At 46.1% G+C, this 23,719-nt stretch overlaps 1 protein-coding gene across 1 annotated transcript in view; it reads right to left on the reverse strand.

The window, feature by feature from the left end:
- cntn5 (contactin 5) overlaps positions 1-23,719 on the reverse strand; it is a 137,289-nt gene that overhangs the window by 14,508 nt on the left and 99,062 nt on the right. Inside the window, 7 exon segments of the mRNA XM_060075806.1 lie at positions 9,073-9,143; positions 11,365-11,514; positions 14,444-14,602; positions 16,674-16,739; positions 16,742-16,793; positions 19,211-19,398; positions 21,210-21,337. Of these exon segments, the coding sequence (XP_059931789.1) occupies positions 9,073-9,143; positions 11,365-11,514; positions 14,444-14,602; positions 16,674-16,739; positions 16,742-16,793; positions 19,211-19,398; positions 21,210-21,337 (814 nt within the window).

Below are 23,719 nucleotides of genomic sequence, written 5' to 3' on the forward strand. Positions count from 1 at the left end.
CAGCCAAGCTACTCTCGTTCACGTAACACAACTAACTAGTGAGAGTGGACAGAACGCAATAATCAGTTTTTCTTATTCTCATCCAACACATAAAAATAAAAATAATAATAATAATAATAATAATAATAATAATACTATATCTCAAATTTGTTTGAGTTAGTGAGTGGGAGAGCGAGCAAGTGTGTGTTCGCTTGTGTGAATGTTTGTTCCCGAAAAGTTGGTTGCACTGTAGTTGACACTGTGTGTGTGTTTGTGTGTGTGTGTGTGTGTGTGTGTGTGTGTGTGTGTGTGTGTGTGTGTGTGTGTGTGTGTGTGTGTGTGTGTGTGTGTGTGTGTGTGTGTGTGTGCCTGTGTGTGTGTGTGTGTGTGTGTGTGACTGTCCGTGTATATTTTTGTGTGAGAGTGTGTGTTTGTGAGAGAGAGCGGATGTCTGTGTGTTGTCAGCATGTGTGTGAGAGTGTATGTCTGCGTGGGTGTGTGAGAGAATGTCAGGAAATTAACCGCCACGGTGGTTAAAGAAGAGGATTTTTAAATGCAGTCAATTTAAACTTTATTGGTCGCATTAGAGCACTGAACTGACGTGGGGATTATTGGAGCATGTGACAATCCCTCTCCTGTCTCAAAATCACTCTTTTAAAGCGCCACTTCAATCTTGTTAAATTGTGCTAAGGGTAATTTGATGGATATGAATGTTTAATGGCAGAGGCCCATCCAGATAAGAGAAGGATTATCATTCTGCACATAAAACAGAAGAATTTCACCAGAAATGATTCGAACTTTGTATTATATAACATTACATATAGCGGTTATATTAGAGCTGCTGTTGGCGAGATGTGAGAGTTTCAAAGAGACAGACAGAGAGATGAACAGAGCAACATTCCCTACCTCTCAAACATTAAAGTGTTGCATTTCACGCGTCTGTGTTTGAACAATGATAACACTGTGTTTGGGTGCATGTGATTGACAGGCCGGGCGGATATTCCAAATCATTCAGGGCCTCTCTGCTGTCTGTCTGTCACAATGTGCCGGGGGCGGTCCAAAATCTAAATTGGCTCATAGGGAGGTCAACTTGATACAAATATTCTCACGGAGCACTTCACACACTAATGGCTGAGGGATGGCAATGGCACTTGACAAATGACACTCAAATAATAGCACTTACGTTTTACCTACAGGACCGTTAACAATACTATATTTTACTTTATATGTAATTTTAATATAATTTACTCATGTTATATATCATTTCCTTGTATGAATATCTCGAATGTCTGACACCATATATTCTAAAATAACTGAGATATAAAATAATGAGCCATTCATTCAAAAGTAGTTAACAATTCCATAATAAAAACCAAGCAATATTATCCCGGATGTTGACAGTCGCAGTTCAGCAAAAGAGGCGTAGAAGAAGAAGGGGGCCGGATGTTGACAGTAATGGTTGTAGAACTGCTGCGCCATAGGACGAATTTATTAAATATGCAAATTCTCCATTCAATTATCTATTATTAGCATACAGTCCTTTTCAAATCTGTTGAACATGTGTTGGTTTGTGTTAAGGGCTGGGGGTACACTGGTGGTTCGCAGGTGATCACTGTATCTGGACGCACACGTCCACACAAGCTTGCACGCCTGCACACACACACAAACACACACACATGCTTGCTCAAAGACAATCGTTTTGTGGTTATGTCACCACATACAAGCAAATAACATTAAATCATATAATAAAATGTACATCGAATAACATTTTGAATCATATATTGCCTGCAATTCTACAAATCATATCCTGTAAGATCAATACAAATACCTTCAACGTTTATTCCTTAAGGGTTTATTTCAAGATTTTTCTTTGGATGTTTTAATCCCAAGTGTATTCCTTTAGAAGTTTAATTCTAAAGTCGATTCCCTTAGAAGGTTCATTTCAACCTTCAATTATTTTGAAGGTTTATTCCAATGTTTATATCTTTAGGTTTATTCCACTTATTTACTTTCCTTTAGAACGTAAATTTCTTTTGACCATTTATTCCTTGAATGTAAATATAAAACGATTATTCTTTAGAATGTTTATTGCATACATTTTTTTTATTCCATAAAACTGTTATTCCAATATAATGTTTATTCCTCTAGATTGCCTATTCCTTTAGAATGTTTATTCCTTTAGAATGTTAATTGTGTAAGATTCTTATTCCTTCGGATGTACATTCCTTCAGAAAGTTCATTCTTTTAGAACATTTATACCTTTAGATTCTTTACTCACGTTCCGCCTTTTTTCCTATATCATTTTGTGTTGCCGTGGAGTCATGTCTGAGTAGTAGTACATTGTCGTACACACCCTAATGCCTTCCCTCTGCTTTGTCTTTTTTGTCTACCTCAATGCCTTTACAGCTGGTACTACAGTGATTCTGCCATCCCTCTGTGCCCTTTTCATTTAACTTAACAAAAAACATCAGCTTTACCATGTGTAAAAATACCATGTGTTTTTTCCCATGTCTCCGAGAGAGAAAAAAACAGTGCAGCTAGTGTAAAACTGTATAATGCAAAAACCTTCAAGGTTCAACGCTAATCTCACTTAAAAGGTTTGACATTCACACATAAAATATGTAAAATATAATTGATTTATTATTATACATATGATTATTTTTGACAGTTATTCATTCTGATTTACCCAAAGGAAGATACAGGGAATTCAGATCCATCAATGAGCAGGTAGGGATAAGGGCATCTTGTTCAAGGATGCCTTCAGGCAGACCTCTGGGATCGAACCCTGAACCTTTCGACTGAGACCCTGACCTACTTGCCTATAACCACTAGACATTCCAGCCCAACTCTTATTCCATCCATCAACACCCCATTTGTCTGGATGCTGATGGTTGCACACAGACCAGACTCAAACCAACGGCCAACTGCCTTTATCTGACCACTTCGCAGCATCTCGTTGCATTGAAACAAACTGCGAAGATTGAATACGGATTCGCTGGTTGTGCGCTAGCAGCACTCAACCAATCAGAGGCTTTCAACCTCAGACCCCAACGCTCTCATATTTTGCGTGTTGAATCAGACCAGACACCGTCGGCGCGGTTCCAAAAGCTTCCAACACAGCTGAACACACTGAAAAGATTTGTTCCAGAACGGGTCAAAGTCTCCCCAAACGGCTGGGCCAGTGTGTAGCAGCCTTAAGCCCTCTTTATTTGGCTCTAAAGCAGACGCAGATAGAAAACAAACGCCCTTGATTTAGCCGGGATATTCAGAGACTTTATGGATTTCATTAATGGCCGCCCTCGTGCGTCTCCCCATAAAACGAAGCTGTCAAACGACAGAAAGTTGCCATCAGTTGGGGAACGATCCCAAAGCCACAGTAGAAGGGATTTGGGCCACTTGTACAGCAGCATTATGTCTCCTCTGTGGACGCTAACACAGCAGCATTGTGGGGCCACATCTGTTGGTCCCTTCACCCTGGACTACTGAGAAATATCAAACCTATCTATCTATATAGTCTCTAGACTGTTCCAAAATTAAATCGACCCAATCTATCTATATCATCTCTAGACTGTTCCAACATTAAACCGATCTATCTATCTATATCATCTCTCGACTAATCAACATTAAACCAACCTAGCTACATCACCTCTAGACTGTTGAACATTAAACCAACCTATCTATATCCTCTCTATCTTAATGTGGCATTAAACCAACCTGTCTATCATATCTCTATTTTAGTGTTAAACATTAAACCAACCTATCTATATTATAAATGTCTTACTGTTGGAATAAACCAGTAACATCCTTAGACAGTCAAATCACACCCTTTCCATACTGCCTTTTAAACGTCGTGCCAATCTATGTATAGCATCCTGAGACACTCTGAGACCCATTACACATTTCTATCTATGTCATAGACCTATAACATCCTCCCTGGCCTACCGTTTGAACATTAAGCCAACCAAGCATCTCATCCTTCCCCCCCTACCTTTCAAAACATCAAACCAACGCTTCAGCCTCCGTCTCTGAGCCTGCCTCGCACTCCCGCCCGCCTCCTCCTCCTCCCACCACCTCCACTCCGCCGCGTTTGAAACTTCATCCCGACCATCTGCGTTTTAATTAGGTGCTGCTTTGATGATGCCGCGGATAGGATGACATCACCGCAAGACCCCCCTCTCCACTCCCCTCCTCACATCCTCTAAGAGGTGGCGGCGGGGGGGGGGGGGGGGGGGGGGGCAGGCCTGGCGTACCTGGCGGAGACCTTAAAGTCGTCAGAGCGTTGCCTTCACGCTCGCAGAGCCGTCAGGACGAGTGCCGTCAATCAGCCGGGGGTTCATCGCCTGGACCGCCTCTGGCAGGATTTTTCCCGGGGTCGCCGGGTGGAAAGAAATAATTCGAAACCCAAAAAAAACGAATCGAATGAATGGCACGTAGGCACCTCGACGTGACCATTAAGTCGCATTTGCCTGCAGGATTTATGAGCGGTGGGGCAACAGGTACAATCCCCTGGGGGGGAAGACTGCAGCGAGGAGGACGTTTTAGCCAGAGCTCTGGGGAGCAGGGTGGCCCTGATATTCCCGCTCTCACTGCAATGAGAGAGGTTAGGCCTCCTTTAGGTTTAGAGGAAAGAGTCCTGTGTCTTTAGATCCACACTTGGAGCACCTAGAGATACACACACAGGCAAGGTGTGTGTATATTGTAATAATGTTCATACTGAAAGGTAAACATTAGCGGAGCCTGGGACCTTGGTTTGCATCAATAATTAACGCAGAAGCACAGCCTTAAAGAAAGAAAAGAATGCTTGAATTGCTCAGATTGCTGGGTTGTGAGATAAGATGAGGGGGAGGGGGGGGGGGGGAGCTTGTTTTGCTTGGGAGTTTCATCCAAAGGTTAAGAAAAGAAAGAAAGAAAGAAAGAAAGAAAGAAAGAAAGAAAGAAAGAAAGAAAGAAAGAAAGAAAGAAAGAAAGAAAGAAAGAAAGAAAGAAAGAAAGAAAGAAAGTTTAGACAAGAATTCATGGTATTATTCCAGAGCCATTCAGGCATTGAGGTTATCGTACAATGTTATTTAAAACCTGACTTGAATACCGTAGTAGCCCATCTGACACCGCGGCCGAGAGCTGTTGCTCGCGGACTGTGGCTCCTCTGTCCTGCGACTTTAAATTCATACAGGACACTTAACTATCTGCATCTGTCATAGTCCACAGAGTGCTTCCCACTGACCGAGTGGGCCCACGGGCCACAATGCAGACAGCTGTCTGTTGCCATGGCTGACGGGTGAATGAGATATTAAGGACTGAGGCAAGGCCGGAGACTACTTTGTATTTGAGTCTGAATGAGATATTAAGGACTGAGGCAAGGCCGGAGACTACTTTGTATTTGAGTCATTTATCAGAAGCTTTTATCCAAAGCGACGTACAGCCTCTACGGTATCATGCCCCCGGTCTGGGAGACCACAAGGCTTCCAATGACAGCCGTTTCTAATAGCGGGTTGCTTTAAGATATGTTTTTATCCTGAACGACTTCAGCATCGGCCATTCGAACCGCACCAAAGAACACGGAAAACGTAACGAGTTAAGTCATAGTAACCGCATTTATCGATGATCAAGTGTTCTCTCGACGTCATCACACGACACGGACGCACAGGATCGCAGGACGTCCCGTCTGATACGTAAACACACTGGACCCCCTCCGCTGCCATGATATCCCGTCATAAGACAAGCCCCCTCACACCAAGGGAGGTCGAACTAGGATTCGTGCGGATTGGATCGCTGTTCCTGCTCCCAGCCAAACGAGCGTCCGCTGGGGTGGGTGATTAGGGGGGGCTGTTTAGGCGGCACGCCGCAGTACGTCGTTCGCCTCGCGGCGCACGCAGCGCTCAGCCTGCGTCGGTCCCGGCTCCGGCCTCGCTTCATTCTGGCTGACGAGGAAAGGATTCATTACGTGTAGGACCCTCTCATCGTTAATACTCAGTTAAGTCAGTCAGTCAGACAAGCCAGGACTCTGTTTCTTCGATACAAGCCTCCTAACAAAATGTGAAAGATTACCATGAATCAATTCAGCGTCCTAAATTCAGCGTCCACCCCCGCCCCCCCCCCCCCCCCCCCATCTCCTCGGTGAACTGATGAACCAGGACCACAGAGATATTTAGGCTGACTGTCTGATGGTCCAAATGTGTTAAATCCCTCCTGGCACAGGGAGAAGAGCACAGGGCCGTGACCTCTTTGGAATATCTGCAATATGCTAATATCCTTACAGATTGGAACACATGCATAATGCCTATATTAAATCCAAAACGAACACACCGAGCTCCACCACCTACCTCTCGCCCGCCCCCTCGCCTCCCACCCTCTCTCTCTCTCTCTCTCTCTCTCTCTCTCTCTCTCTCCTACACAGACACCAATAATAGCTTGTGAACACCAGATCCAATAAGACAGCAGTGTACAGCAATTAGCGCGATATTAAATGTTTGCTCTGTCATCGGATAATGCATCGCAACGAACAAAAAGTACAGAGATTTATCGAGCTTCAGTCAGCAGAGTTGATTAAAAGGAAATCTAATTTATTTCCACTGCTATAAAATAGGAAACTTACTTACTTTGCGGCTGAGTAATATATGAAGTGAGTTTTCATTTTTTCTGATCAATAACGGCAGAAGCTTGGAGCCGTGATGGTGAAGAGTGTGTTGAAGCCTGGTAATTTCAAAGCATGTCAACCACAGCTTGAGTGCTGCCCACTGTGTTAATTCCAGCATTGGTACATTCTAAGAGGTAGAAAAAGCACTTTGCATGATACACAAATAGCCTATTAAGGACATGTTTATGCATTTTAAACTAGAAGTTCAACACGTGATGATTAAAAAAAACATCCCATTAATAAAAGGTTGCTTTGAACAACAAATAACATCCCGGTGCAGAGTTCTGAGTGTCTTCAGGATAAGTGTTAAGTGTCTTTACACCCTGGATCCACTGAAAAAACACGGTGTGACAGGTGCTCCGAGGGGCATCTTGGCACATTCATCAACACTCTATCGTAAATTAGTGAAAGTGGTGGGTTGAGTATCTTAAGAGTAAGTGAGTATCTTCACAATAATTGAATATCTTTACAGCATGCCGAGACGGGGGGAAGTCAGTCAGAGCTGGGGGTGCTGAGAGAAAGTCGATGCAATGACGTCATATTAAATGCAGAGCCACATTCATGGTTGTGTACATTTGAACGGCCAACCACATTTCACACCAGCTGTAGAACCGTTTCACAAGACAAACAGACGGGGACACCGATGCCGCTGTGAAGCAGTTCCAACGCACAACGCACTCGCAGGTGTGTCTCTCATCAGAGGGCGATTTATTGTGGACTGAACCACAGCCACGCCATACGGGTAATGGAGCAAGGCACTTGAACTTTATCACACGGACACACTGGCAGTGTGCGGTGAGGGCCCCAAGTGCAAATGAGAAGCAGAACACTTTGGAAACCTCTCAGCAGGAGATTTATCCCCATCGGCAAAAGAAACAAAACACTACAGCCCACAAGGCTTCCACTGTGGGTTTTTTCTTTTTTGGCTCTAGGGCAATTATTAAACAAACCAGACGTACTATTTCGAGAAGTACCTAAACCACCATTACCGCCTCGCGTTTGAGCCGGGATACGTACTGAGGTTACGCATCAGAGACCCAGAGAACACATTGTTCCAAAAGGAAATTAGATCATTTAAAGCAAAGATCAGCCTTATTTTATAGACTGTTTATCTCCAAAAATATAAATGCATTTATCATAACTGCAGCACCCTCAATCTTTATAGTAAAAGAGTATCATTATATATATCTTAGTAGTATCTTCACAGTAACTTAGTATCTCTGCCGACACCAAGACTTTATAGTGACAGAGTAACTTTACAGTAACTGAGACTTCATAGTAACTGATCAGTTCCTGATTACAATGTTCAGAGTAAATGAGTAACAGCTCTGCCGCTGTTGCTATTATACCGGCGGATAAATGATCCTTGTTTTTTATATTCAGTTTATCGCCAAATAACAGGCCCTAATTCACACATGGAACAGCGTTTTCTTCTACAACTTCCGAAATACTGAGTCGTCATGTAAATTGGGGCGAAGAAAACTTGTGGCCGCAACTGTGGGTCTATTTAATGATATGCGTCAATACATGAACACACATCGTTTCTTATCATAATTGTAAACATTATCGTTTTAGACGTGTGTTCCTAAGATTCATGTGTCCCCCCGTTAATGTACATTGCCATGGACTGTATTATGCGTTACGTGTTTAGTTTGCGTGTGTTTAAACAGATGGATGCACACACGTGCACCTGCATTCATTCATTCTTTTTAACACTCACTAGCGGTAAACAATGTTTTCTCACGATCAAATACTCATCAATCCTAAAAGTTATGGGCTTGTTCCCGATGTCTGTGTCAAGAAAATATGTGTTTGCTGTATGGTTTTTGCAGATGCATTGATTTAAATACAACTTATTACCGCTGTATCAGCTGTTCTTTCACAAATAATAATAACCAATGTTATCATTTACCCTAAAACGAGATTTTGTTTCGGAAGGCTGGGATGTAGCCTACTTTGCTCGAGTTTATCATTGTTATTATTATTATTATTATTATTATTATTATTATTTTAACGCATGGCATAGCCTACTACAGTGTTCATTCATGCAGCCCTTATGGAAAAAAATGTGCAGATCCGACCTGCCAAAATAGCAGCACCAACTACGCTATCCGCTAGTACATCGCTAGTATCTTTAGAGTATTGTTATATCTTTTGAGTTACTAGGGAACTTTACTGTCACGTCGTATCCTGAGAGCAACTGAGTAACCTCACATTAACATCGAATCTTTAGAGTAATGTTAGATCTTCTGAGTAGATCTTTTGAGTAAGTGAGTATACTCACAGTAACGGAGTATCTTTACAGCAACGTCATATCCACACAGTAACCGACTATATTAACCGTAACATCATATATTTAGAGTAATGTTGCATCTTCAGAGCAACTGAGTTACTTTAGAGTGAGCGCATTAGGAGCAACACAGTAGGCCATCTTGAGTGAAGCCCGGTGAGTGTCGTACCTCCCAGGAGATGACCAGTTCGTGCCTGCGCCCGTTTCCTCCGCTCACGTTAGCCGGCGCCACCGCCGGGACTAGAGTCAAAGACAAAAAACACAGGGCAACACAATTAGAGCGTATCTCCGCATCGTCACCCGCTGCGGTGACAAATCCAATTAATAACCTCTCAGATTTACAACGTCAAAACAAAATAGAATATTAGCCAGTAAAACCCCGGCGTGATCAAAAACGACCTAGAACCAGAGCCTTGTTGGCGCCTTCCAGGATTGATTACCATATCCGTGACGAGATACAGCGATTAGCGAGTTAATTACGCAGAGGAGATAGGAAGAATTAAATAAGCCTCTTCCAGGCCACCCCTGACCTTTGTAATTATTATGTTTTTATGGATGAGAAACCAGTGGGCGGTGGTGGGTCTGCGGCGGCGGAGTCACCCTGGACCCAGGGAGCCGCCGTCTGCAGGGCACGGTGAACAGTGTACGGCGGTATGGAGGTACGGCGGCGGGGGGGCGAAACACCCTGGACCCAGGCGGTGAACAGTGTACGGCGGTATGGAGGTACGGCGGCGGGGGGGCGAAACACCCTGGACCCAGGCGGTGAACAGTGTACGGCGGTATGGAGGTACGGCGGCCGGGGGGAAACACCCTGGACCCAGGCGGTGAACAGTGTACGGCGGTATGGAGGTACGGCGGCGGGGGGGCGAAACACCCTGGACCCAGGCGGTGAACAGTGTACGGCGGTATGGAGGTACGGCGGCGGGGGGGGGCGAAACACCCTGGACCCAGGCGGTGAACAGTGTACGGCGGTATGGAGGTACGGCGGCGGGGGGGGGCGAAACACCCTGGACCCAGGCGGTGAACAGTGTACGGCGGTATGGAGGTACGGCGGCGGGGGGGGGGCGAAACACCCTGGACCCAGGCGGTGAACAGTGTACGGCGGTATGGAGGTACGGCGGCGGGGGGGGGCGAAACACCCTGGACCCAGGGAGCCGCAGTCCGCAGCGCGTGGTGAACAGCGTCCGTGGCGCTCGGGCCGCTGACTCCGGGCCTCGCCGCGGCTAAATTCGCGTAAGCCGATTATCGTGCAAACTCAAAATGCAGCTAGGTTAACAATGGAACAGGGGGATAGAGCGGGGCTCACGTGGTGGGGCGTGAAGGGAACACACACCCCGCCCCCACCCCGACTCCCAGCCCTCCTCAACAAAACGACTGTGTGCAGAGTGTGTACGCTGCATCCCTGCCGATCAGCGGGGATGTGTTCTGTTGACATGCCTCCAGAGGTAACGGGAGTCAGAGGTGCTTCACATAATGACGCATGCAAACGCCCGAGGGAATGCTCATGCCGGTGTATGCGTTATCGTTTTAATGTATGCATGTATTCCATGTTTACAATGATTTTTCTTTCCTGCGGTTTATCTCGGCGACGCGCGCATCATTTCCCCTCGAGGGGAAACACTTATTCACCCTATTGATTCCACACAATCAATAGGGTGATAAGTATTTCATTACCCCGAGTACTATCTTCTGTTTTATCCGATGTATATATCTTATTAACGCACGTTTCCAGCTGCAGGGCGTTCCTTCCTGCTACTATTTCACTGATTTAGCAGACCCTGTTATCCAAGTGCCTTACAGTGAGGTCGTTAAAAGATCATCAAGCATCGGCAAGAGGTTGCTCAGGGGTGCCTACTGACAAACTGTGGACGTTGGGTTTCGAACCCAGAACCTTTCGGCTCCGGGACACTAAACAACCTAAGCATTAAACTACCCAGCCCCCCTAGAAAACCCATCCCCCTAAAGCAGGGGTCTCAAACTCGCGGCCCGGGGGTACCCCTGCTTGACATCAAAGTTTAGTGTTACTGCGGCCCGCCTGTTTTTGTCAAACGCACATTTTTGCTGAGTCGCTTGCCACGGTTTTTTATCACTTGTGATAGGGTGACCAGATGTCCCGGTTTTGCCGGGACAGTCCCAATTTTGAGTTGCGTGTCCTGAGTCCCGACGAAAGCCAAAGGAGGCTAAAATGTCCCGGTTTCCACCAATCACTATGAAATGTCCCCTGTTGTCAGCGATTACATAGCCAACATGATCTAATTATAGCCCGATCATTAACTTCGGTTGAGTCAGTTGTGCTACTTTTTTCTGTGGAATACTTGATGTGGCCCAGCCTGACCCAGACTCTACCTCCAGCGGCCCCCAGGTAAGATGAGTTTGAGACCCCTGCCCTAAAGGCTATCTAGCCCGCCCATAGAATGCCCAGTCCCCCTACACACTACCCACCAACCCTCCCTAGGTTTACCTGCTTCTTTGGTGCGCACTCCCCTGGAGGGGGCGCTGGGGTCCCCCGTGCCGATGGCGTTGCTCGCCACCACCCTGAACTCGTACTCCACCCAGGGGTTCAGGTCCACGGCCATGGCAGACTCCATGGTGCCCGTCACGGGCTCGGGGTCTTGGGGAGGAGGGGAAACCAACAGGATTCATGCTGGTTACACTCTTCAACCATCAGAATACTTAAAACTTGCTGATGCTGAGTTCATGTCATGTTGGATATGGGAGAATGGGGTTTGGAAGGTTCTTGGTGTTCATGTTCATGCATATAAGTTTGTATTAATTAATAATATAAATATAACAAACACACTATGTCGAACAATGTAGAAGATGCAGAGTCTCAGTGGCAGTCAATCTTTCAAGAGGCCACAAATCAACTCTGATACAATGGTAACTGAATGACATGCTAGCTATGAATGAACGCTTTCTAAATCAGCCTGGCAACGTGGATCAATACAGACAGGAAGACCATGACCTGGTTAATGAATATTAATACCTGAGGTGGTGGGTTCATTTAAAGCTGGTCTGTTTAAATGTAGGTGTTTTTAACGTAGGCCAATGCTAGCATTCTTGTCATGTTAAAAATGGGTTTGAAGGGCACGAATTAATGAACGGCCAGGAGCAAATTACACACATCGAAGAATACTTTTTATACAATGTTAGTGTTTTTTGCGCAATGTGATACTTTTCTGAGAGGCAAGGGGAAACATGTTTTTATCGTTAACGGTACACAGAGCGCCAACTCTCTCGCCTTGAGCGTGACTCACGTAAATGACCCTCTTCACACTCTTTCACGCAACACCTTCTATTTCCAATTCAAAAAACACTCTATCGGACCAGATGGGGTTCTCGAGGGAACGGACCGACTGGGGTTTTTGGAGCGATCTGATTGGCTCAGGTTTTTCCGAGCAATCTGATTGGCAGTTGAGGAGGCCAGTGGAAAAGACAGGGAATGAGGCAGTGGAGAAGACAGGGGAGGTGGCGGTGGAGAAGACAGTGAAGGAAACAGTAAAGAAGAGTGTAGAGAAGACAGTGGAGGAGGCAGTGGAGGAGGCAATAGAGAAGAAAGTGGAAGAGGAAGAGCAGGGAATAGTAGAAAAGGGAAAGAGCAGAAAGCTTTTAGTGGAGCAGCCGCCTATAGGTGTACTTTTAAAAGTGAGTGTTCAACGAAGTGGTCAATCATCCCCCACCCACACACACAAGTAAACACACACACACACACACACACACACACACACACACACACACACACACACACACACACACACACACACACACACACACACACACACACACACTTGCTGATTTGAATCATTCCTTAACCCCATGCCCTATTAATGGGGCACCCTGTTCCTCAAGACTATACTGAGGTTGAAGTTCATAGCCATTTGTATTTGTATAAATAAAGAACAAATAAACAATTATTTTTTAATTATTTTATTTGTCTGAATTTGTCTTGTTTAACCTAATATTTCAATCTTTAACATTTGCACTAATGAATTATAAAATAGCTGGAAATTGCAATAATTATTGTGTGGGGTGAAAGTTCGCCTCGTTTGGCAAAATTGTGGGTCCCTCCTCCCCAAACACGTAATCTTATTCCAAACTCTTCTTGAAACGTGGCAGCTCTGTATATTGTGTTGGCCTGTTATCAAATGTAGCTATTACACCACTTTATTCTGTAATATGAAGTCATTAGATGCTATTTTCTTCAAGCCATTACAGCGCTTTTAGAAAATTGCTGGCGCGGGCTGGCCTGTATAGCCGACTACAAATGTTATTTCCTTGGTGTTTATTTTGATCCGGGAGCCACGAGCTAACCAAACAATACGGCAGCGAACTAAGGAGCCATCTGCCTCTCCCTCTTCCATTGAAATTGCAAAGATGAATTTTTATTCCTTTTCAAACAAGAAAGATAGTTGCTGTGCCGTGCTCCGTGCTATGGGCTACGAGTGCTACACGCACAGCGGTTCAAGCAGGTGTCGGCTAATCCGCTATCCCCGGGCCTTCTGTAATGAAGTTCCGTCAACATTAGCCTTAGCGACCGAAGACAATCATTGAAAAGGAAAACATGTCCACGACGAGAGCACGACAAATGTATGCGAGTGGAAAGCCGGTCCTTATCATTCGAGACACAGCGGTGCCACGCTGTGTACCACGCTGCTCTTTAAACAAGCGCTGATAGGAGCCGAGCGTAAAAAAGCCCATCCGCACGTATGCTAATCTTCACAAGTTCACCACTCGCAATGCATCACAGGAGGCTTAATTGTCCTTTATCAAATTAAATATTGTTTAACAGACTCCTCCGTGTGAAAAGAGTGTTTGCTAAGTATGATTTATCAATCCGTGCCGATGGATTAATACCGCATCATAAACCCGGCTAATACTTTTAGCTTAGTCCATCAGAATGGATTGCCCTCTGCTTAGTAACCGTCATTCCTTCAACTTTCACTTTTAATGATTTCCCTCCGAACCATAATATTGTACAGTTTTCGTCAGACATAGATTATCTATTTTCAGCGAAAATGAAAGCATCCCAGTATCCCAAGCCAAAAGAAAAGGTAAATGAAGCTAAACTAAAGACTCAACTCTGAAATGAACATGCTTGATTAACAGTTTTAGTACTTCACAACTTTTGTATTTCAATGTTTAATAGACCTTTAAATTCACGAAAGAACGTCCATCTTCTGATGCAGTATAACATCGCCCCTTGGTAGAGTGACATTCTTATGGCAGGGCCATCTATTTATTGTAACACAGTGCTGAATATAAATTCCAAAAAAGTTAAACATGGCAAAAATGTGTATAAAAAGTTAATAAAAAGAGTGAAAAATAAGGCACAATTATAAAATGCATTATATATGCAGGGTAAAAAAACTAAAAATATCCAACCGGAGAAATCGGATGATTAGCTCAAGGCTATTTTCCAGCAAAATTGCATTTTAAAGGACCAAACCACACCTTTAATACAATAACATGCACCAGCGGCACTAGCCGCTGATATCAGTGTACTCCCAGAGCTTGATAAGCAGACTGGGGGGGGGGTGTACCTGTTCTGACGGTCTGCCAGCCCAGGGAGAATGGGCTCCGGGCCTGGAGATTGTAGGTGCTAATGGGGCTGTGGTTGTCCAGCCCACGGCTCCACGAGAGGGTGGCTGTGCTGTCGGTGATCTCCTCCACAATCACCACCCCGGGGGGGCCGGGAGGCCCTGAAGGAGAGAGAGGACACACACACACACACACACACACACACACACACACACACACACACACACACACACACACACATAGAGGAGAGAGGAGACACACACCCACATAATGGAGAGAGGACATACACAGACGGACACACACACACGTAGATGAGAGAGGACACACACACACACACATAGGAGAGAGGACACACACACATCCACATAGATGAGAGAGGACACACACACACACACACATAGGAGAGAGGACACACACACATCCACATAGATGAGAGAGGACACACACACACACACACACACACACACACACACATAGGAGAGAGGACGCAAAAACACACACAGAGGAGACACACACACGCAGGAGAGAGGACACACAGACACACACAGATAAAGGCATGAGGAAAAAAACACACACACAGGAGAGGGAAGACACAGACGAATAGAGGAGAGAGGCCGCATAAAGATAGAGGAAAGAAGAGACACAGACACAAACGCGTGGAGAAGATAGGACACAGAAACACACAGACACAGGTCATTAATGAGCTGGTCGGGGTGATTCATCTCGCTCGACGATGGCTACAAGTTGGGCTGCGAACATCGGGAATCAAACCGAGTAGCTTTCGGCCGTAGTGTAGTGAAACCACTGCACACTCGTGTGCATTCGAAAATCGACATGGCTGCAAGCAGGAAATTCCACCGGTCAAGCTGAGTTAGAACACAGAGAGGGACTCCACCCAACCCACATCGGGGTAGGGCAACCGTCAGACGTTTCCTGCTGAATAAGGAATATAAAATGCCTTATTTATCCATTGCCTTATTTATGCACGCATTTATTTATTTGGCTTTCCCTGGAGGCAGCGGCGAGCCAGCTGTGCTGTGGAGGAGAGGCGTGGTGAGCGACCCTGCTCTGCTTTAACTCAGCCAAACATGTGTTTACCCCCAGCCCTCAGTCACACGTGAAATCTGCCAGTGCAGCGGTTGTCTGAGGACTTGAGGGGGAGCAGCTGTAAGTAAAGTCTGTGACAGCTGCCCGGGATCAGGGGGAAGCAGTGTGGCCTGGTCCACACATCAAGTGTCCACTGGAAGCTCCGTTCACGTCGGAGGGCCGATGTTAATAAAGATCCTCCACAGTGTTCTTCATATTCAATTAGTAGTCGATTTGATGAAAAACCCGAAATGATTTTCCTCGTTATTTCTTATTCAAACCAATGAACCAATTTCATGAGAATGTTCTGGTGTTTTCTAAAAGGCGCCTTTCAGGTGAAAGATGCTGCCTTGTTCATGAGGTGGGCGCAACAGCACAAATAAATGAATATTTATAGATACAGCAGTAGTAATTAAGAGTTGACTACAGATGGCAGCTAAACCAGCTCATTTCTTAAATTAAAATATGTTAACAATCTATTCTAAGGTCCAAACATTCCCCTTGTGTGTCTTGAAGTCCAACTTTGATCCAGATTAATAAATATTAACTTAATTATAGGTAAATATAGAAATAAACAGCACATTAGGGTTACCACATGGTCTCCTAGTCTAGATTGCTTTTAGTGGTAAGAGAAGACATTTATAGTTTCCATCCATCAAATCTCACTTAAATAGGACTAAGCTGAAAAGGGATTGTTAAAGATTTCGTTAAAGATGGCGTTTACGATGGCATTAACAGTGGCGTTTGATTCGGCTGACGGTCAACAGAGATGTTTTGGATTGGACGAGACAGAGAGAGGGTTAGAGAGAGAGAGAGAGAGAGAGAGAGACAGAGAGAGAGAGAGAGAGAGAGAGAGAGAGAGAGAGAGAGAGAGAGACAGAGAGAGAGAGAGAGAGAGAGAGAAGAGAGAGAGAGAGACAGAGAGAGAGAGAGAGAGAGAGAGAGAGAGAGAGAGAGAGAGAGAGAGAGAGAGAGAGAGAGAGAGAGAGAGAGAGAGACAGAGAGAGAGACAGAGAGAGAGAGAGAGAGAGAGAGAGAGAGAGAGAGAGAGAGAGAGAGAGAGAGAGAGAGAGAGAGACAGAGAGAGACAGAGAGACAGAGAGAGAGAGAGAGAGAGAGAGAGAGAGAGAGATGACCTCCGCCTACCTCGGACCAGAAGTTCAGCCTCGGCGAACACTACGTCGGCGCTGGTGTGGGCCCGGCATCCGTATTCCCAGCATGCTTCAGGAGGATGCTCCTGATCATCAAGTCCACTGTAGAAGACTGCTGCAAAGAGAATACAGAACACTTGTAAGAGTGGCAGGGTTGGACGGCTCTGTGTTTGTGAGCGTGTGAGTGTGAGCGCGTGGGAGTGTGTGTTTGTCAGTGTGTTGCAGAGGGTGTCTACACCGAAGCCAGGGTAAAACAAGGTGCCTGGCTGCCACTGTTATATCTGTTCAGATGAGAGACGCCTGAGGCGGGACGGGGAATAATTCAAGGTCTGCCGACAGCTGTTTAGCACGGCGCCTGATTAAAAATACAAGACAGACATCAGTCACGATGCTGTCGAGCCCACAGCGGACTGTCAAGGAAAATACCCCCGTCTCCAGAGGACCCGGGCCGCTGCCGCTGCGGCTGGAGCTATTCATGAGATGTATCTTTAATGTGATCCTCCGAATGTTCACCATTCGTTAGGAATGGCTGTAGCCTTTACTTCCAGGGTTAGATTTAAACATACCGTGCCCCTCCGAATGTCAACCCTTTCGTTGGGTCAATGAATATGGATGAGTTGAGGCTAAAGTTTGTGTTCTGGATTTTACGGAGGCGGGGGGGGGTTGTAACAGAACTATTATTAACTGATATTGGATATTACCGCAAAACTGAAATCATATACGACACTCAATGAATATTACATACAAATTGTATTCCCCCCCTGCGCTATTTATTAAGTATCATACTTTGTTTGTAGAAAAACAGCCTTGGGCTGCACTTGAAGGCTTCAGAATTGATGGCTGGAGGTTCACCCATCATTAACGTATAGCCTGCTCTCTTAAGATGTCTCTATAAAAGGTTCCTGGTGTTCCCTAGTGATTACCATTATCATATTAATGATCTCGGTAAAAACGATCTCTCGTCGAGGTATCTTGCCTTGGGAGGCAAATCCTAACCGTTTTTCTATTTTAAATACTTACTATTATTCATTTAGCTGACACTTTTGTTCACAGAGCAATTTACATGGACTTTTATCCTTAAGGAGCAGGTAGGGGTTAGGCCTCTTGCTCAGGGACGCCCGCACCTAGACTTTGTGGGGGTCGAACCCCAAACCTACTGTAAAGCACCCTAACCACTTCAATATCATGCCCATATGTAAATACTGCCTCTTGGTCCATTATGTTTACTTTCAATAAAGCAGCATATACCGTTAATAATGTCTACCTCAACTGTCTCAACTGCCTGTTAAGACCTTTTCTTTTACATTTCTACTACTCATACATTGTGTATTATTACGTGCATTGCGTATTTTTTGTGGTATTTGTTACACTTTTGTTACATAAACATACACTTTTCTTTTCTACTGCTGTTCCGCCCTTTTTGCTGTAACATCGGAATATCCCGTCGGGGATAAATAAATCCTCCTCTTATCTTCTCTTAAGAGGGATCCGTATTCAAAGGAAGCAGCAGCGACAGTCATTCTCAAAGTCACCTGTTGCACCACAATGTGATTCATTTACCCGAGAAAGTCACACATGAATGCGTGTCCCCTATGGAACGTCTGTCAGATCGTTTACTTATTTCTTGTTGGAAGATCAGCCAATCGGAGACGAGGCAGATGAACCACGGCATCTGGAACCTACACAGGTAAATATCGGCTTACAGAAAATGCAGAGGAAGATGTGGGCGCTCTGGTAGTCAAACCTTTATACTAACCCTTCCCCCACCACCAAGCCAATCTCGTATTAGCCAGTCAACCATTTTAAACAAATGAATATATTTTAGCATGCCATTACGGCAGAGACACAGGTTGCCTTTGTCCTCAAAGAACAAGTAAACGCTCAAATAAATCCAAAGACTATCCATCCACTTATTGGATATGTGTCCCCACTGGTTTATTTCCCTCTCTTTAAAAAAGTGCTCCTTTAATTCAATCTCTTGGCAGCGAGGTGAGGAATGTAAATAAGCCCGGAGCCATGAAGTGCGAATCTTTGCCTGCAGGGCTAAGCTGGCGGACCTGTTGTACACCACTGCCATTCCAGAGGCCACCTGGGAGCAGTCCTAACATGTGTAGGGGCCTGCATCGGCAACGCTCCTACAGCCGCTGATAGACATGATCGTGGGCTGGTGGCAGGTCCTTTATCACCGTGACAGCCCCGGCTGGATGACCTTTCAGGGGATTCACCCCGTCTCTCCAACACGACTCGCACTTCAAATCGGTAATTAGACAGATAGGGGATTTATCGTTTGTCCGCGACCCCTGCTCTGACCTCTACTCTGAGCACTAATTGAAAACGGTGATTTAATCACCACACATGTCTGAATACAATAAGCACAATAAGGAATAAATAAAGGTTGAGGTCAAATAAATGCACATTTTGCATAGCTTCATGAAACACAAACAAACACACACACGGACGTGCAGACAGAACAACAGACAGGGCATGAGAGACCCTTTGGCGGACGCAGCCCTGCAGGCATCAGCTCGTTACCTGCGCTCTGACGGTCTGGATGTACTCCAGGTGGCCGCCGTCCTTCTGGAAGTTGATTGGCCGCTGGTCGAAGGACCACTGGAAGCCGACGTCCAGCGACGTGTCGTGGGTCGCCGTGCAGCTCAGCACCACACTCTCCCCCACCGTCACCTCCAGCCGCCCGGGGCTCAGGTCCACGCGCATGGGCTCTGGAGACACGGAGCTACTGCCCTGTCATCCCAGGAGAGACCACCTCCAAGGAGAGAGCTCCATCACCTGGGGTAGACCACTACCACTACTGCCCTGTCATCCCAGGAGAGACCACCTCCAGCTGGGGGGGGACCACTACCACTACTGCCCTGTCATCCCAGGAGAGACCACCTCCAGCTGGGGGGTAGACCACTACCACTACTGCCCTGTCATCCCAGGAGAGACCACCTCCAGCTGGGGGGGGGCCACTACCACTACTGCCCTGTCATCCCAGGAGAGACCACCTCCAGCTGGGGGGGGGGGGGGGCAGGAGAGACCCCCGCAAGCTGGGGGGGGGGACCACTACCACTACTGCCCTGTCATCCCAGGAGAGACCACCTCCAGCTGGGGGGGGGACCACTACCACTACTGCCCTGTCATCCCAGGAGAGACCACCTCCAGCTGGGGGGGGGACCACTACCACTACTGCCCTGTCAGACCAGGAGAGAGCTCCATCACATGGGGTAGTACCACTTCCACTACTGCCCTGTCAGACCAGGAGAGAGCTCCATCACATGGGGTAGACCACTTCCACTACTGCCCTGTCAGACCAGGAGAGAGCTCCATCACATGGGGTAGACCACTACCACTACTGCCCTGTCAGTCCAGGAGAGAGCTCCATCACATGGGGTAGTACCACTTCCACTACTGCCCTGTCAGTCCAGGAGAGAGCTCCATCACATGGGGTAGACCACTACCACTACTGCCCTGTCAGACCAGGAGAGAGCTCCATCACATGGGGTAGACCACTACCACTACTGCCCTGTCAGTCCAGGAGAGAGCTCCATCACATGGGGTAGACCACTACCACTACTGCCCTGTCAGACCAGGAGAGAGCTCCATCACCTGGGGTAGACCACTTCCACTACTGCCCTTTCGTTCCAGGAGAGACCCCCGCCAGTAGAGCCACAGTATAATGCAATACGAATATAACATTCATTTAATATAACCGCGATCATATCCACTGTGAGATACAATATGATCCGTGTGTATTAGGTTAGATTATAACTAGCACCCACTGTAGCCACTGTATATACAATCATTAATTCACACTGGGTATGGACAAAAGCCACTGCCGCTGTAGCTTCAATAAAATAGAGAGCCACTAATTACCCGGGGAACCAAAGCAGGGTAGCCATAGTGATGTGCTTTAACCAAAGCGCCTTACAGTGAGTTGTAGATATTTCATTCAGAGCAGGTAGTGGAACTTCCTCAAGGATGCCCAAAGGCACGCTTCAGGGCGTCTGAACTGCGCGGTTCAAACCAGGAATCTTTGGAATGAGAATTTAGCTAAGTCACGACATTATCACTCCCCCACCTCTGTCTTGGTTGTCCTACAAATCAGTCGAAATCCATGTTCAATGTCTGATCCGACAGACAGCCCTAATCTGGGTGTTTCACACCCCTTCGCCGTATCCGTTTGTATCCGACCAATCATGTTGCAGGAGCTGCTGCCTAGAAACCCACCAGCTGAAACCCCAGGACCCTAACATGTCACCCGAGCACTGGACTATCCTCCGCCGTGTGGCTACCCGGAGACAGGCGGCCGCTAAGGGAGTCGTCCTATGATGAATCTGGGATGTGATAGCTGCTTCACGGATCACCAAGCACAGGGTACAGGTCTCCGGTGCCCTCGCTCCCGGCAGGGTGGCGGCAGGGTGGGGAGTGGGGGTGGGGGGTGGGGAGAGACAGCCACAGTTGGGTGCTGTTAACCCGTGGTTGGCTGGCGCTAATTTGGCAGGAAAGGAAGCCCCCTGTGGGCCTTGCTTACCTTTCACCCAGAGCATGGCCGTCATCTCGGCCGAGCCGAAGGTGTTCACCGCCAGGCACACGTAGTGGCCCTCGTCCGCGCGGCTGGAGTTCACGATCCTCAGCGTGTTGTCCCGCAGCAGCATGATCCTGCAGGGGGGGAGAGACGGCCGCGGTCGATGGCGGTTTGGGGAGGAGATTCACGCCTGACCGGCTGGGGACTCTGAGGCTCAGGCGCACTGGTTAAATATTTGGGGATCGCCGCCGCACAGCAGCGCCACTTCAACATTCCCCCCCCCCCCCCACGTCCTCGGGACGTCGCTGCGCCGTAAGAGGAGAGGGATCCGATTCCGGAGGAAAAGATGCTGATTCCACCGGCGGGGAGTGGAAAAGTAAATTTGAAGTCCTGTTTACGTTGAGCGAGTCTGTGCCGCCCGGGGGGTTTTGAAGGACGCTAAAAGGCATGGGATGCACAAAGTTGTTTAAGAGCTAGAAAAGGCTCAGACGTCTTTTAAATAGAAAGTCAACAGCAGTCTTTAGCTGAGCCGGGTAAAGCTCCATCAATTTAAACTAGCAGGGAGAGATGACAAAAGCAATGCTAAACTCCACAAAATCCATCACCAATTTAAGCCCATTAATGAAAGTGATTTCCCGATAGCATCGAGCAACGCTATCTCAAATTGGATTAAAACACAGGTGCTAAGGGTAACGATAAGGCGGAAAGGGGAGGGGAAAGAGAGTTCAATTTAGATAGAAGACTAAATTAATTCATTTTAAACATGGATTGGTGGCACGGGGATAAGGAAGTCACTTACAGAAACACCCCATAAAGGCTCATTAGGACGTCATTAGGTTTTAAGGCGCTTAAGCTTCATTTTGTTTCTATTAGGGAGTTATTTTTTTATTTGGATTCTTATCTTTGTCTTCCTTCTCGTGTTCTCTAATGGGAACTGGTGTTGTACTCAACAAGGTCGGGGCATTTAAAACAATGATTGTGTTCGACACAAACAGAGGCTTCTACTGATTGCGATTGACCAGCCAATCGCTCCACCCAAATGGCCGTGGTTACACGGTTGGTACGTGCCTGGTTTCGCTTCGGCCCGGTGCAGTCTATTTGCGGAGGAAGCAAACAAAGGCAACAACAAAGAAAAGAAAAACACGGCAATGAAAAAACACCCCGAAAAAGCACACTTCTTGCTCTGCTTGCAAAGCGGTGGTGCAACGATTAATCTTTGAAAGTTGTCCTGCAATTAAACTTTTCTGAGGCCAAAAACACTACGCCACACTTTCTTCAAGTTTGCCAATTACATTCATTATCTCGGCTTGCAAAATGTTGTGGACAAACTCCACATTTCTGTCCAATTACCAACACTTCTGGCCACGGGCAACGGATTAAGTTATCTCCGGCTGCCTGGGTGGTTCTCACTTTCTATTCTGAAGATTTCCAAAACAAAACTAGAAAATCAAAATAGGAAGATAACTCCTACTGCTATGGCAAAACGCGGAATGAGTCAAAGGCTTTTTCTTTCGATTTCCACATTAATAACTTTAAAAATACCTCATTGGATGCACCAACTCTGGAAATTGGTTTCATATGGGGCCAAGTATTATTCGAAATACCAAATTTGCTCCAGCGTGCTTGTGGTGAGCCTGTGACATTTAGATGAATATTCAGCTTGTAATTGAAGGATTAGGACAGTATGAGCTCACTGGGCACCCCGCTGATCAGTCAGAGCGCATTTCAGGCCAATCCATCAGTGTATGGCCCAACAGAGACCAGCACTAGTCGGATACCAATTTTGCCTTAGTTCAATTGTTGTATTTGCATTGCACTTAATAAAGCATGCATCAATTATTTCGAATAATCTAATGTATTATCTATTTAGATAATTTCTCTGCATCATTTTCTGATAAATCAGCACATTTACGTTGCCTATATGTTAGAAAGATCTGTATAACAATGGCATTATAATGTGGATATATATACAGTATATACATATATATATCTTCTTATGCTATATTGGATTTCATGGTGATCTCATGTTCAGGTTACCTTCTAGTCTGTGGCTAGCAGAGGCAGAATCAAATGGAGGTTTTGTTGTTAGTGGAAAAAAACTGGACCCGATTTCTAGGAGAAGATGTCTTTGGATCGTGATAATTTTGATGCCAGATCTTGTTGTGTTTCTAGTGGCTTATGCGGACACGTTTAATTGAATGGAATTGCCAGCCAAATTAAATATTTATAGCCACTCTGTTTGGTTGGAATATTCCCGATCTAATCTTTGAAAAAGAAAAAAATAAGCAATTTCTGCCCAAACCAAACAATAGGAACAACACAAAAGTTTGTTTCTTTCGTCCGTTCATTTCATTCCCATTGTGTCGGCGTCCGTATTTACCGTGCTGAGCCCCATTGGGTATTACGGCTAGGGGGTGATCGACATTTGCGGAGGTAGACTCGGCAAGGTGTGACAAAAATTCCGCCACCCGTCGCCACGCGACGTTCCTCAAATTAAGGAGGGAATCTGCATAGGA

This window comes from Gadus macrocephalus, chromosome 16, assembly GCF_031168955.1.
Source record: "Gadus macrocephalus chromosome 16, ASM3116895v1".
NCBI classification, from domain to species: domain Eukaryota; kingdom Metazoa; phylum Chordata; class Actinopteri; order Gadiformes; family Gadidae; genus Gadus; species Gadus macrocephalus.